Raw genomic sequence first — 13,225 nt, forward strand, 5'->3', positions numbered from 1 at the left:
ATTCAAGTCAGGCTAATGATAGTAAAAATATTGTAGAGAGGCAAAGGAGAGTAGAATGTTATTTGGGATCAGGATGTTGTTGTTGCTGCTTCTCCTGCTGCTTTCCAATATGGTGCCCAAAGTGCACACTGTTGTTTGCAGCAGAAATAACCCTGTGCATATAAAACATGAGTGGTATGAACCAGGTGACCTTATCATTGGTGGGATAGGGTCCCATATCCATTATGTATCCCCCAGCATTTCCTTCCATGAACACCCATCTCACCTCTTTATTGGCAATCCACTGTAAGTAAATGGACCTTAAGATTTTTTCCTTTATTCTGTATACATTCATATCCATCTAGAAGGTACTTTTGCTTTGGAAAGAATGCTATGAGAAAATTATTTTTAATTTATTTTTTAAAAAAACAGTGGTAAGTATTCATAAGTATTTTTTATTCTTGGTTCAGAATAAAGAGGAGACACTCCACAACTTGCTTCATGTTGGACGGTATCTCTCCATCCTCCAATGAAGCATAGATAACTCACTGAACTTCCCCAGTCAATGAGGCAGAATTAAGGTTGTGAGAGCAGTGTGCACGGATCCGACACAGAGCCATGGGAGCACTGCCTCAAAGCTGGTTAAGCCAGGCTTGGGGAGAGGGCCATGAGGATCTGACAAGGTCCTGGAGTCCTCCTGCCTCCTTCACAAAGCCTAGTTGTTAGTCATTTTTCAGTTTTGGGAACTAGGTGGAAGGACTCTAGGACCCTGCCAAAGCCTTGTGACTCCTTCCTAAGGGAAGGCAATGCAAGGTCTAGGTGGGTGCAAATTTTCGGCGTCGAACATGGTGCCATAGTCAATCCTATGAAGCTCCATTAAAACAGCCAAGAGAGGCAAGGGTCAAGGGGTCAGTTTGACAACTGCATTTCTTCAAGTGCATTCACTACATCCTCTGGCCACAATAATAAAAACTGATCCAGCAAAAATGGAACAGAGAGTGAACTACATACCATTTGACTGGCTCCACTGTATTATGCAATTCTGTCTGAGACTGATTCCCTAAAGTGCTTCCAAAGATGTAGCAACAGACTGCAAACATTATACAGGTAAAAGAGATGCTCTCGTGGCCAGATAACAAAAGAATATTCAACATTGAAAAGCTCTTCCGAACAGCTAGTTGTGGACACAGCTGTACTGAAGAAGTATGTTGTCTTCATGACTGCTCCTTCCCTTCAACGTTCAAGGTGCAGAAATGAAACCTCAGCCATGTTTGAGCTGATTCAGTTTCAGATCACCACCACTTGCTCTCTAGCCATTGATTCTCCTGCCCACAGTAATTTAGCATGGCAGACTTGCATTGGGGAGATCTGGGTTCAGATCTCCATTTTTTTGCCAACTACAACCTAGGGGCTTTCATGAGTATGCAAGGGGAGGGAGGAGAGCTGTGATATCCAGCTTGAGCTGCTATGTTAAAGGATGGTATAAAATTGAAATCATGTCTAAAACACATTGAAAACAATTAGGGCTTTAGATGCACTTAATAATAATTCGATGAAATCCCTTTTACCATCATCACTACTAGCTCATCACTGGGCATTCTTCATATTTAAAATGGCAGCTGCAAATTCCTTTATTTTAATTTCATAGCTGTTTCTATTGCTAGGGACAGCTAAGTACTGACAAGGGGATATAGAACTGATTTCAATAACTGTAGCATAGCCATGTGGTGCAGTTCTTGTTTCTAGTGATAAACAGGAATATGGTTAAAAAACCTGAAGCTTAGTAAGTAAAGATCTCTTCTAAATCTATAGGTTCAGATATATTAAAAATCTGGATCAGGTGGAAGAGAGATCCAAACATTAATTCTAAGAGCACAAAGCAATTTCAATATTTACAATAAGATTTAACAGAGGCGGTTGAATCTCTCACATCTAGATGTTAGGTACTGTTTAATTCTCTATAAAATAATAACACACTTTATTTGTAGGGTGGTTAGAAAGTTCTACCAACACATCCTCGCCTTGGTGTTTGCTGTTGATGAGATCAATGAGAATCCCAAGATCTTGCCCAATGTCACTCTTGGATTCCACATCTATGATAGCTATTTTGATTCTAGGATGACCTACCGAAACACTCTGGATCTGCTCTTTAAATCCCATCACTTTGTCCCCAACTACATATGTGGCATTCAGAGAAAAGTAGTAGGAGTCATTGGGGGACTTAGCTCTGACACCTCCTCATCCATGGCAGACGTCTTAGGTCTCTACAAGATTCCACAGGTACAATATACTGGAGGTTTCAAAAAATAGGTATTTCATGCTGTAGTTCACTCTACACTCCTACTAGGAAGATGTTGATTCATAAATATCAAGTCAAAAAAGGGACATGGTTGCAATATATTGTTATATTTGAAGGGGTTAGTATGTGCATAAACCAACTATTATCAGAGTGCCAAGTTCCCAAAGATATGTGTTTTATATATTAAGTGGAGGACTATTCGAAAAGTTCCAGTTTGATAAATGGGGCACTTTGATGGGCTCAAATTACAGTGGTACCTCAGGTTACAAACGCTTCAGGTGTTAAGAACTTTTCTTCAGGATGAGAACAGAAATTGTTATCCAGTGGCGTGGAGGCAGGAGGAGGCCCCATTAGCTAAAGTGGTGTTTCAGGTTAAGAAGAGTTTCATGTTAAGAACGGACCTTTGGAACGAATTAAGTTCTTAACCAGAGGTACCACTGTATTTCAATCCTGCAAGCATTATTATTGAAGGCAGTGCAAGGACAAAAGCTCTCCTGTTCTGGGAGAGTATCCATGTGTACAAGTATGCAGCTGTGATGACTCCCAAAATATTAGGAATTAATATCTACAAAAACAAATGAGCAATATTGTTTCTATGTAAAAAGGGGGTCGGTGCTGTCAAAGATTAGTAAATATGGGATATACAGGATTTATATTCAGATAAATGAGTGTGTTGTGAATTCTTGTTTCCACTTGGAAAGGTTTGGCTATTTCCTTTTTCAGATTTCATACGGTTCATTTGAACTGGCCATAAATGATCCCATCAAGTTTGCTTCCTTTTATCGCATGGTCCCCAATGATGATCTTCAGTACAAGGGAATTATCCAGTTACTTCTGCATTTCAAATGGAAATGGGTTGGGCTCATCACTGCAGCTAATGAAGCTGGGGAACAATTCTTGCAGACCATTGAACCAATGTTTCTCAAGAATGGAATCTGTTCAGCGTTCACAGAAAGAACGGAATACTATGTGCAATTCTCCGGTAACGTGCTTGATATGGTTGATCAAACAAAGATTTTCTCACAAACTTTCATGAAAAGCAAAGCAAATGCAGTTGTTATATATGGAGAAAGTACATCTATTGTGTGGCTTACAAGTGTTATAATTGCAAGAAATATGATTCAGCTAATACTTCATCAATCTGTGGGGAAACAACCTGAAGGGAAAGTATGGATTACCGCAGCTCAGATAGATTTCATATCAAATATGTTAGGAAAACTTATGGACCCTAATATAAAAATGCTCAAAGGTGCTATCTCCATTACGATTCACTCCAAGGAGATTCAAGACTTCTCAGACTTTCTGCAGGGTGTAAAGCCTTCTGGACAAGATGCAGATGGTTTTATCGAGAATTTCTGGGAACAAGCCTTTAGTTGCTCACTTTCAAACAACACTGCAATGGCAGACACTATGGGTACATGTACTGGAGAGGAGTTGCTGGAGAGCCTCCCTGCACCGTTTTTTGAAATGAGCATGACCGGCCACAGCTACAGTATCTATAATGCTGTCTATGCTCTGGCACAAGCTTTACATATTAGGTGCTCATCTGAAACCATCTGCAAAAGGATAAAGGGCGGAAACAGACTCTTACCTCAGAATGTAGAGCCTTGGCAGGTAGGGTTTCCTGTTACAAAGTCTTTACTTTATAACCTGCTCAATTTTGCGCACTCCATTGATATAAATAAATGCCAACTCATATTCTATAAGTAAATAAGGAAAATTATAAACCTTAATACATTAAAATAAACATTAGCTGATTTTATTGTGATCCCATCCAACACTACATTTATATGATCCTATGATTCTGGAAAATATTTCCTTGAATTTGCCCTGCCTGACTTCCATTAAAGTAAAGATTCTTTTTCAGTGGGAGGCTGCCTTTCTTCCAGGAGAACATGAATTCTAGGGATATTTTGTAAGTATCTTCAACAAAGCCCCTCTCACTTCTTATGTCCTGTGGTGTGACATGTTGTAGCCAGGAGCTGATGCCCTCCACTTGTGTTGGATATGTGATTACTAGTGGAAGAGTCCAGTACATCTAGAGGTGTGGCAAAGGTTGTAACCAATCTGCCATTGAATGCTGAGCCCCTTCACATATTCACCTAGAACATATTCCCTTTAGAGGTGAGGACTTTTATATGAGGGAACAATTGCACACTGCTCTACTGTGTGTCCTAAATAAATCTTATTACCCAGGAACCTATACTCACACAACACTGCACAAAAAGAGGTTTGTTGGTTATCAGAAGAGGGCATACATTGACTAAATGCAAAGTAACTAATACAGAGCAACATATAGCTACACTCATACAGAAATCATGGATGCCCTGAATTAATAAACTCAAGCGCCTAACATGTGGGCTATAGCTAAATGTGTTTTATTTGGGTTTTTTATTGGTTTTCAATTTTATACATACTAGGATACAATTTCTATTTACAAATTATATTTCTCTTCCTCCTTAGAGCTGGCTTCCTTTCCTCCGTCTTTTGTCTTCTTTATATCGTCACTTCTTTTTGCACATTGTTTTACAATTTACATATATTTAATTACATCTCTACGCACCGTTTCTGTACAAAAATCAATCTGTTTTACATTGTTTGTTAATTAAATTCATAAATCATAAAGTCTGTTTATAGTATTTTACCTTGCTATTATCCTTATTATAATGAATAGAATTTTCAAAATCTGTTGTGAGGTTTGATTCATTCCACTTGCAATCTTTCTATTAACACGTTTTATTGATATAATCTAAAAAAATTCCCCCTTCTTTTTGATAAGTTTTGTTGCCCTGCTGCCGTATTTTTGCACTTAAATTAGCTATTTCCATATACTCAATCATTTTCTGCTGCCAGTCCTCGACTGTGGGTATTTGTTTCTGTTTCCACACCCATGCCAGTATAATTCTCGCCCCTGTTGTCCCATAGAGGAAGAATTTTTGATCATTTTTTTCAATGTCTGCCCCAACCATTCCCAGCAGAAATGCCTCTGGTACTTATTTGAAAGTATATCTAAAGATTGTATTGAGCTGATTGTAAATGTCTTTCCAGAATCTTTTGATTTTATTGCATTTCCACCATATGTGGACAAAGTCTCCCTCCTTAATTTCACATTTCCAGCAGTTCTTTATTTGCCATTTTATACATTATGGATAGTTTGGCTGGGGTGACGGACCATCTGTACATCATTTTATATATGTTCTCTTTTCATAGCTGCCAAGTCTCCCGTTTTTCGCGGGAAACCCCCGGATTTTAATCCGTTTCCCGCTGTTATCCCGAATAGAAACAAATCCCGGAAATCCCCCATATTTCCTACCTGCCAGGGAGGCTCCATTTCGGGTGCCACTCTGCCCATGTCTGGGCACTGGAAATGAGGCAGCGCCAGCACAGGAAGTTGCTTCTATGCATGTTCAGACATGCGTAGAAGTGACTCCGGTGCCGTGCAGCTGTTGATCCCGCATTTTTCAGCAGGAGACTTGGTCTTTTAGTAGTGTACATAGCTAAATGATTCTACGTTGCATTAATATAATATCTTGAGAATGTAAGCTCCTGGCCCTTTTTTTGCCCATCATCTCAAATTGCTTCTATAGCTTGAATCTTAACAAAGGCTACTCTGAAAGGTCTACAGCCTTTATGTGCATATCTCATGACTGTTGAGTTTACACTGATTCACGATTTCCCTGCTGAAATTTGGGTCCCCTCCATTGGGAACCGAAGTGGTGAACTCCTGGAGGAAAAGAACTTATATTCTTCCAGGAAAACTACTAAATTATCTTAGACTATTATAACACTTCATAGACCTTTTGATTCTCTTTCCACCTAGCTGCAATCATGCCTGCAGAGGATCTCATTCAACAACAGTGCTGGGGATGAAGTTACATTCAATGAACATGGTGAATTAGCAGGTGGATTTGATATTACCAACCTGGTCACTTTCCCAAATAATTCCTATGTCAGGGTCAAAGTAGGAAAGCTGGATCCTCAAGCCCCTCCTGGAAAAGAGCTCGCCATAAATGGAGACAGAATCCAATGGCACAGAGTCTTCACTCAGGTAAGGAAATCACTGCACATAGGGGTGGCATTTTGGGGCATTAGCAAAATGCGACAGAGTGCGTGCAGAGTAGACCACACAGATGGAATCACTGAAGAAATGCAAATATATCTTCTATTATTATTATTATTATTATTATTATTATTATTATTATTATTATTAAAATGCCAAAAAAGACACTGTCAAACTAAGAAGGACCAATGGCTATCAGAGAGTGTCATCCAACATGCTTGTTTGTTCATGGCAGCGCTCTTGAACAACGCTCAGGGTTAGATAGAATGCTAGGCTAACTGTATCATTGTGAATAAACACTGGAATTTACTAGAGCTTTTCAGATGCCACTTGAGACTCTAGTGTTGAATTGGAATGATAGAAGCAGGGGCGTATGGAGGTTTTTTTCAAGTTGGGCCCTGCCACGGGCCCAGGCCCAGGAGGAGCCCCTGCAAAATCATGCCTTCCTTGGAGTGGCTTGGAGCCCGGCTGCCCATCCATGTACTCCATGGGCTGCTGGGCAAGGCATGCAGGCTCCTCTCAGTGGCTCAATGGAGGAATCCAGGTGCTTGTCATAGTCCTCTGCTGCCAGCCATGGCAGAGCTCAGAGGAGGGAGAAGCAAGCCAACCAGCCAAACCTCAGGGGGGTACTTGCCTGGAGGCAGAGTCCAGATACACGCTCCAGTCCAGTCCAGTCGAAAGGTCAGGAGTATCTCAGTTCATGTAGTCAGACAATCCAGGGGTCGAGAAAGCCAAGGGTCAAAGGTCACGAGAAACAAGAAGCAGCAAGGTCTGGTCAGGAAAGACAAAAGTTGTTTCCTGCAACTGACCATAGCTGCCAAGTCTTCCCATTTTTAAAGGGAAATTCCCTTATGCTCTATAGGCTTCCTCGTGAGAAAAGGGAAAACTTGGCAGCTATGCAACTGACTGAGGATGGAAAGCCTGCTTTGGAAAGCTGGAGCCAGCTGGTTCTCATCAGGAGCAAGAAGGCTGATCAGCAGCAGGTGGAGTCCCTTCACCTTCTCCTCCTTCAGGCTGCTGCCCACAGGAGAAGCCAACTCCTGACCAATGACACCACTGGCGTTGGCCATCAGAGGAGCTGTGCAGTTTCACATCCTTAGTTAGCTGTTGGCACTGTTGTAAGAGTCAGTATAGCGCCAAGCTTAGATCGGAGGGAAGAAAAGAGAGCCTGGTGGATGGAGTTGCACGCGATAGAAGGTGGGCGATGGAGGAAGAATGGCAGGCAGACCAAGGAAGGCAGGAGGAGAAGCAGAGCAGACCCAACCCTGATGGCTGAGGGGGACCAAAACAGGTGATGACAAGCAAAGTTTTAGAAGTTCTGTTCCATGGTCTCTTCTGACTTTGGAAGCACTGGTATCTCCTTGCCAATGAGGCAATGGATGGTTGGGATGTCAAAGGTACCTTGCCAAGGGTACAGGGGAGCCTAAGTACACCTCAACATAGAAGGCATGAATATCCTCCCAAGCAGATCTCAGTTTTACTAGAGCTAAAAGTGGCAATATGCTTGCTCCTGCTTTGAGGATATATACTGTAAAGAAAAAGTTCAACAACAGTTGACAACTTCAGTATTTATCCCCAGAAAGAATTTATTATTTTACAACTTCAAAATATTGAAAGATAAAAGGACCCTAGACCGTTAGGTCCAGTTGTGACCGACTCTGGGGTTGCTGCATTCATCTCGCATTATTGGCCAAGGGAGCGGGCATACAGCTTCCAGGTCATGTTGCCAGCATGACTAAGCCGCTTCTGGCAAACCACAGCAGCGCACAGAAATGCCGTTTACCTTCCCACTTGGAGCGGTACCTATTTATCTACTTGCACTTTGACGTGCTTTCGAACTGCTAGGCTGGCAGGAGCAGGGACCAAGCAATGGGAACTCACCCCGTTGTGGGGATTCGAACCACTGACCTTCTGATCGGCAAACCCAGTGCCAGTTTCAGCCTACATAAATAAATAAATAAATTCTGTATAAAGGAAAGTACGATTGGAATAATGATTTAAGAGAGTTCTCATTCAGGTTCACACTATTAAACTTTTTTGGAATGTTTTAATGCCCACATCCATTTTGCTTTCAGGATTGTTAACCCAATATTGGCTAAATAACATTCCCATTTCTTTTTATATGAAGGATGAAGATGTATTCTTTTGCATATATTGAGTATATGGATCCTACATTTAACATTTGTCACCCTCTTATTTACTGATAGATCACCTGATGTTAGATGAATCCCTGAAACATTTTCTCAATCTTAACCTCTTCATGTCTCTTTGGATAGGTGCCACCCCTTTCCTTATGTAATGCCAACTGCCTTCCTGGTTATGAGAAGAAAAAGAAGGAGGGCAAGAAGTTTTGTTGTTATGATTGTGATCCATGTCCTCGTGGGATGTTCTCAAATGAGAAGGGTGAGAGATGCCATATTAAGATATAAAAGACATTTTAGCAGTGGGATTTGCTCCGCCTGGTCTCAATTTATATTGTGTATTAAGAATAGTAGAATAATTTCCCTTAAGTCTCAGTAAAAGCTGACCCTATGAATAAATCATCTTAACCTTCAAGATTGAATTCCATGAGGAAGAGAGCTTAATCTATAATTTTCCATCGCTGCATCTACGTACATTGATATTCTAAACATTACTGCATATAATATTCTCGAATGTTTCATGCAGCTCCTCCCGGTCTGATTCAATGAAACAATACATAAGATTGGTACATGCATTCTGTCCTGGAAGACATTAAAGGTTTGGAGAAGGGGGCATGGAATAGAACTGGTGATCTTTTCTCTAAGAACAAGGGACTTCTGGACCTCTTCTTCTTCTTCTTCTTCTTCTTCTTCTTCTTCTTCTTCTTCTTCTTCTTCTTCTTCTTCTTCTTCTTCTTCTTCTCATTTTGTTCGTTTTACACATTTTAATAATGCATTTTATTGTTGTTAACCACTACTGTAGCTCCACCCCAATTCTGTTAAAATGCAACAAGTCATAAGTAAGAGGAATTTTTTTAAAAAAACAACAACAACTCTTAAGCATATTCTGGATTGTTTCCAATAGTCATACAATCTTTTTTTCTTTTCTTTTTTAGGCTTGGAAACCTGTGCCAGGTGTCCTGCAGATCAATATCCAAATGAAGAGCAGAATGAGTGCATTCCCAAGAAACCTAACGTCCTAGGCTTTGGTGAAACGTTAGCCATTGTTTCAACTTTCTCTGTGCTTTTATTCTCTCTGATCACAGCTATGGTACTTGGCATTTTCATTAAGCACCGGAACACTGCCATCGTCAAAGCCAATAACAGAAGCCTCACTTACATTCTCCTCATCTCCCTCCTCTTGTGTTTCCTTTGCTCTTTGATGTTCATTGGAATGCCTAATAAGGCAACCTGCCCACTCCGACAAACGGCTTTTGGCATTGTCTTCTCTGTGGCCCTCTCCAGCATCTTGGCCAAGACTATTTCAGTGGTTTTGGCATTCATGGCTACCAAGCCAGGATCCAGGATGAGGAGATGGGTAGGCAAAAAACTGGCTTATTCCATTGTCCTTTCCTGCTCTGTGATTCAAGTAGGAATCTGTGTCTTCTGGCTGGCAACCTCTCCCCCATTCCCAGATGTGGACATGCACTCAATGAGTGAAGAAATTATATTACTATGTAATGAAGGGTCAATCCTAATGTTCTATTGTGTTTTAGGCTACATGGGCTTCCTGGCCACTGTCAGCTTCACTGTGGCCTTCTTAGCCAGGAAGTTGCCTGACAGCTTCAATGAAGCCAAGTTCATCACCTTCAGCATGCTGGTCTTCTGCAGTGTTTGGTTCTCCTTTATTCCAACATACTTGAGCACCAGAGGAAAATACATGGTGGCTGTGGAGATCTTCTCCATCTTGGCTTCCAGTGCTGGGCTGCTGGGTTGCATCTTTTCCCCTAAATGCTACATTATTGTGGTGAGGCCTGAGCTGAATAACAGAGAGCAGCTGATACGGAGAAAGATGTAAATGACAGTATAGTTTGTTATTTATTTATTTATTTATTTAGATTCTGTAGACTTGTTAGCAGGGTAATTTCACTGTGGTTTTTCACGAACGGAAGTTACCCTAAATGATCAAAATAACAGAAGAGATTGTCTCATCATTTATGTTCTTGATATCCAGCATAGTTGCATATGAGGAACAGATGAACTGGGATTAGGTGTATTTATACTGTTTTGATCCCACTCCTATCCCGTTAACCTCACTGTCCTTTCTCATTTTGTTCAGTAGGACTTCCAGTACCGTTATAAAAAGTAGAGGGAAAAGTGGGCACCCTTGCCTGGTACCGTTTTCAATTCTAATTTCTTCTGATACCACATTGTTCACAATGATTTTCGCTTTTTTCTCTGAATAGATTCCATTTATAAACCCTTGCCCAACCTCCATATTTTCCAATTTTTTAATCATAAAATTCCAAGAAACATTGTCAAATGCTTTCTCAGCGTCTATAAAAATTAAAGCTACTCTGGTGCTCTTTTTTACTTCTAACATTTCCAACACGCCCACATTCATGCTACATTATTTTGATGAGGCATAAACTGAATAATAGAGAACAGCTGATACGGAGCAAAGTATAAATGACAGAAGAGATTGTACTATATGTTGGGAGTTAGACTCTATAACCTTTCTGGCCAGTGTCAGATGTGGGGGTCAAAATAACAGAAGACCTTGTCTTATCATTTATATTCTTGGTATCCAGCATAGTTGCATATGAGGTGAAAATGAATTGGAACTATGTGTATGAATGAAACTATGGATGAAATCCAAAATATCTAACAATCTGAATGCCTGCACCTTCCCTTACTCTACTTTTGTTGTATCCACTTTCCCAATAGGTTTTTTAACTCCTGAGCAGATGTTCGGGTGCATAGGAAACCGCAGATAGAGAAAAGGGGAAAGGGACCTTTGTAGGCTGCCTTATGTTGAGCGAGAGCATAGCTCCATCTAGCAGGGCCATGCACTAGACTCAATGAAGTCTCTGTCCAAATTATGGAAGAATTTGGGCAGTTTAGGTTGTATGACCTGTGGCTGTTGGGAAGGAATATCAGGCAAGAAGTGGAGACAGGCACTAGCCTGGGGAAATTGTGTATAGTCTGAGACCTATCTGCTCATCAGGTATGTCTTCCCCAAGAATGTAAAAGCCTTATGCCATCTAAGATCCTAGTGAGCTACAACCCTCCCTTTCTCTGCTCATGTCATCATTCTTTGATTTTTGCTCTATTTCTTTGCTCTAACTATTCAATTGTTTTAAAATAGTATTCTTTCTTAAAATATCTCTTCACAGTCAATGTTTTTATAACTGCCTTACCAAAAAAATCTTAAAACTCTGAGAATAAACTGGGACTTCTACACTTCTGGAATCTTATACATGCAATGACATGGGGCTGGAAAGGGAGGCAGGAACTGACTCGCCTTCATATGGACAGTGCTTCAGGCTCAGAGGGCTCAAATACTTGGCAAAGCCCTGACAGTTCAGCAACACACGAGGCATGAGGCATTTTTTCGACATTCCAAACCTTCCTTACACCAAGGGTACCCAATCTGTTGCACTCCAGATGTTGCTGGACTACAGCTCACATCAGCTTACAATTGGCTATTATTATCATTGATTATGGAAGCTGTAATCCAGAAACATCTGGAGGAAAAAATACTGCCTATCACTGCCTGACAGTGATAGACCACCTAGTCTTTGGAATTACTATGTCTTACTAGAATAAAAGACGATGGCACAGTTGTTCCTAAGCATGTCACTCTGCTTCAAACTGTATATATGTGCTCTTTCAAAAAGGAGTTAGGCGTTGAGAGCTTGGGGTTGGCCTAGGGTGTGATTTTTCATTAGTCGTTGGCTGTGGTGGTCTTTGTTTCATTTGTGAGTGGGCTGGGTGGGTGTTTCGGGTCAGGTTAGCCATATTGATTTGTATGCTGTTGATGGGTTTTTGTCATTGTCTTGTTGGGTTCCTTCTATTGCACATATTTCTGTAAATCAAGAAAATCTTTAATAAAAACAAACAAACAAGTAGTTAGGCTGTGTTATCCAGGGTCTCTATCCTGATATGGTTGGAACCTTTCCATCATTGTTCCCTGATATGGCGACATGATTGTACTGGCCAATTTGTTTTTAATGTTTCTTGATGATGCCAATAAAGGTTTTGATTGATTGAGTGATTGCTTGATTGATCATTCTTCCCAAGATTCAGTAAGTGTAATCAATGTTACATATGTCAGAGAGTGTAAGGGCCAGTAGCAGTAGGAAATTAGACAAATGGGGGAAGGATGCAGTTGGCTCCCTTCTAAACACAGGTGGGGTGTTTTTCTTTTTGTTTGTCATTCTGGATGTCCTGCCTTAGCTCAAGCCGATAGGACTTGATGACCTTGGAAGACTCTTCTAATCTATGATTCTGTGATGTGATAGGTATGTTTACATCGGAAATCTTCCCATTGCTGATGCTCCATAGAGCCAAAAACATTGCACAAAAGTTTATCAGACTTGTAATTATTAAAATTACTATAATCAGTTCACCTGGCAAAGCACCAGAAGGCACAATGAAAAATAAAGAATCAAAAACGAAATCTGAAATGATTAAAAAAGCACCTCAGGGTTCCATTGACAGCTATGGTAAGATAGGGGTGAGGAGGCCAGGCTCTGTTATTTCAACGAGTTTCCCTCTTTCATTGTGTAGGTCAGGTTTCAAATTACTCTATATTATTTAGCATTCAATGCATTTTTTGGTAACAGTGAAAGTGGATACCTGCCCCTTTAAGAACAGAATTGCCAAAGTCAGCTGACGCCAAATCCATCCTGTTCAAGTCCAGCTGGTGAAAGTAACAATATCGTAGAGAGGGAAAGGAGAGTAGAATGATCTTTGGGATAAGGA

The 13,225-nt window shown here is 40.7% G+C and overlaps 2 protein-coding genes across 2 annotated transcripts; both read left to right on the forward strand.

The window, feature by feature from the left end:
- Positions 1-73: 73 nt before the first annotated feature.
- LOC148684051 (vomeronasal type-2 receptor 26-like) lies at positions 74-2,289 on the forward strand. Its single transcript, XM_088654790.1, has 2 exons — positions 74-285; positions 1,968-2,289. Exons 1-2 carry the CDS (start codon positions 74-76, stop codon positions 2,287-2,289), a joined length of 534 nt encoding a protein of 177 aa, XP_088510916.1.
- A 775-nt stretch (positions 2,290-3,064) lies between these two features.
- Positions 3,065-10,347, forward strand: LOC148684052 (vomeronasal type-2 receptor 26-like). The gene is made up of 4 exons (XM_088655643.1): positions 3,065-3,892; positions 6,099-6,326; positions 8,615-8,741; positions 9,415-10,347. Exons 1-4 carry the CDS (start codon positions 3,065-3,067, stop codon positions 10,314-10,316), a joined length of 2,085 nt encoding a protein of 694 aa, XP_088511769.1. The 3' UTR covers positions 10,317-10,347.
- Positions 10,348-13,225: the final 2,878 nt, after the last annotated feature.

The sequence above is a fragment of the Zootoca vivipara genome, chromosome 12 (genome assembly GCF_965207765.1).
Source record: "Zootoca vivipara chromosome 12, rZooViv2.hap1.1, whole genome shotgun sequence".
Taxonomy (NCBI): domain Eukaryota; kingdom Metazoa; phylum Chordata; class Lepidosauria; order Squamata; family Lacertidae; genus Zootoca; species Zootoca vivipara.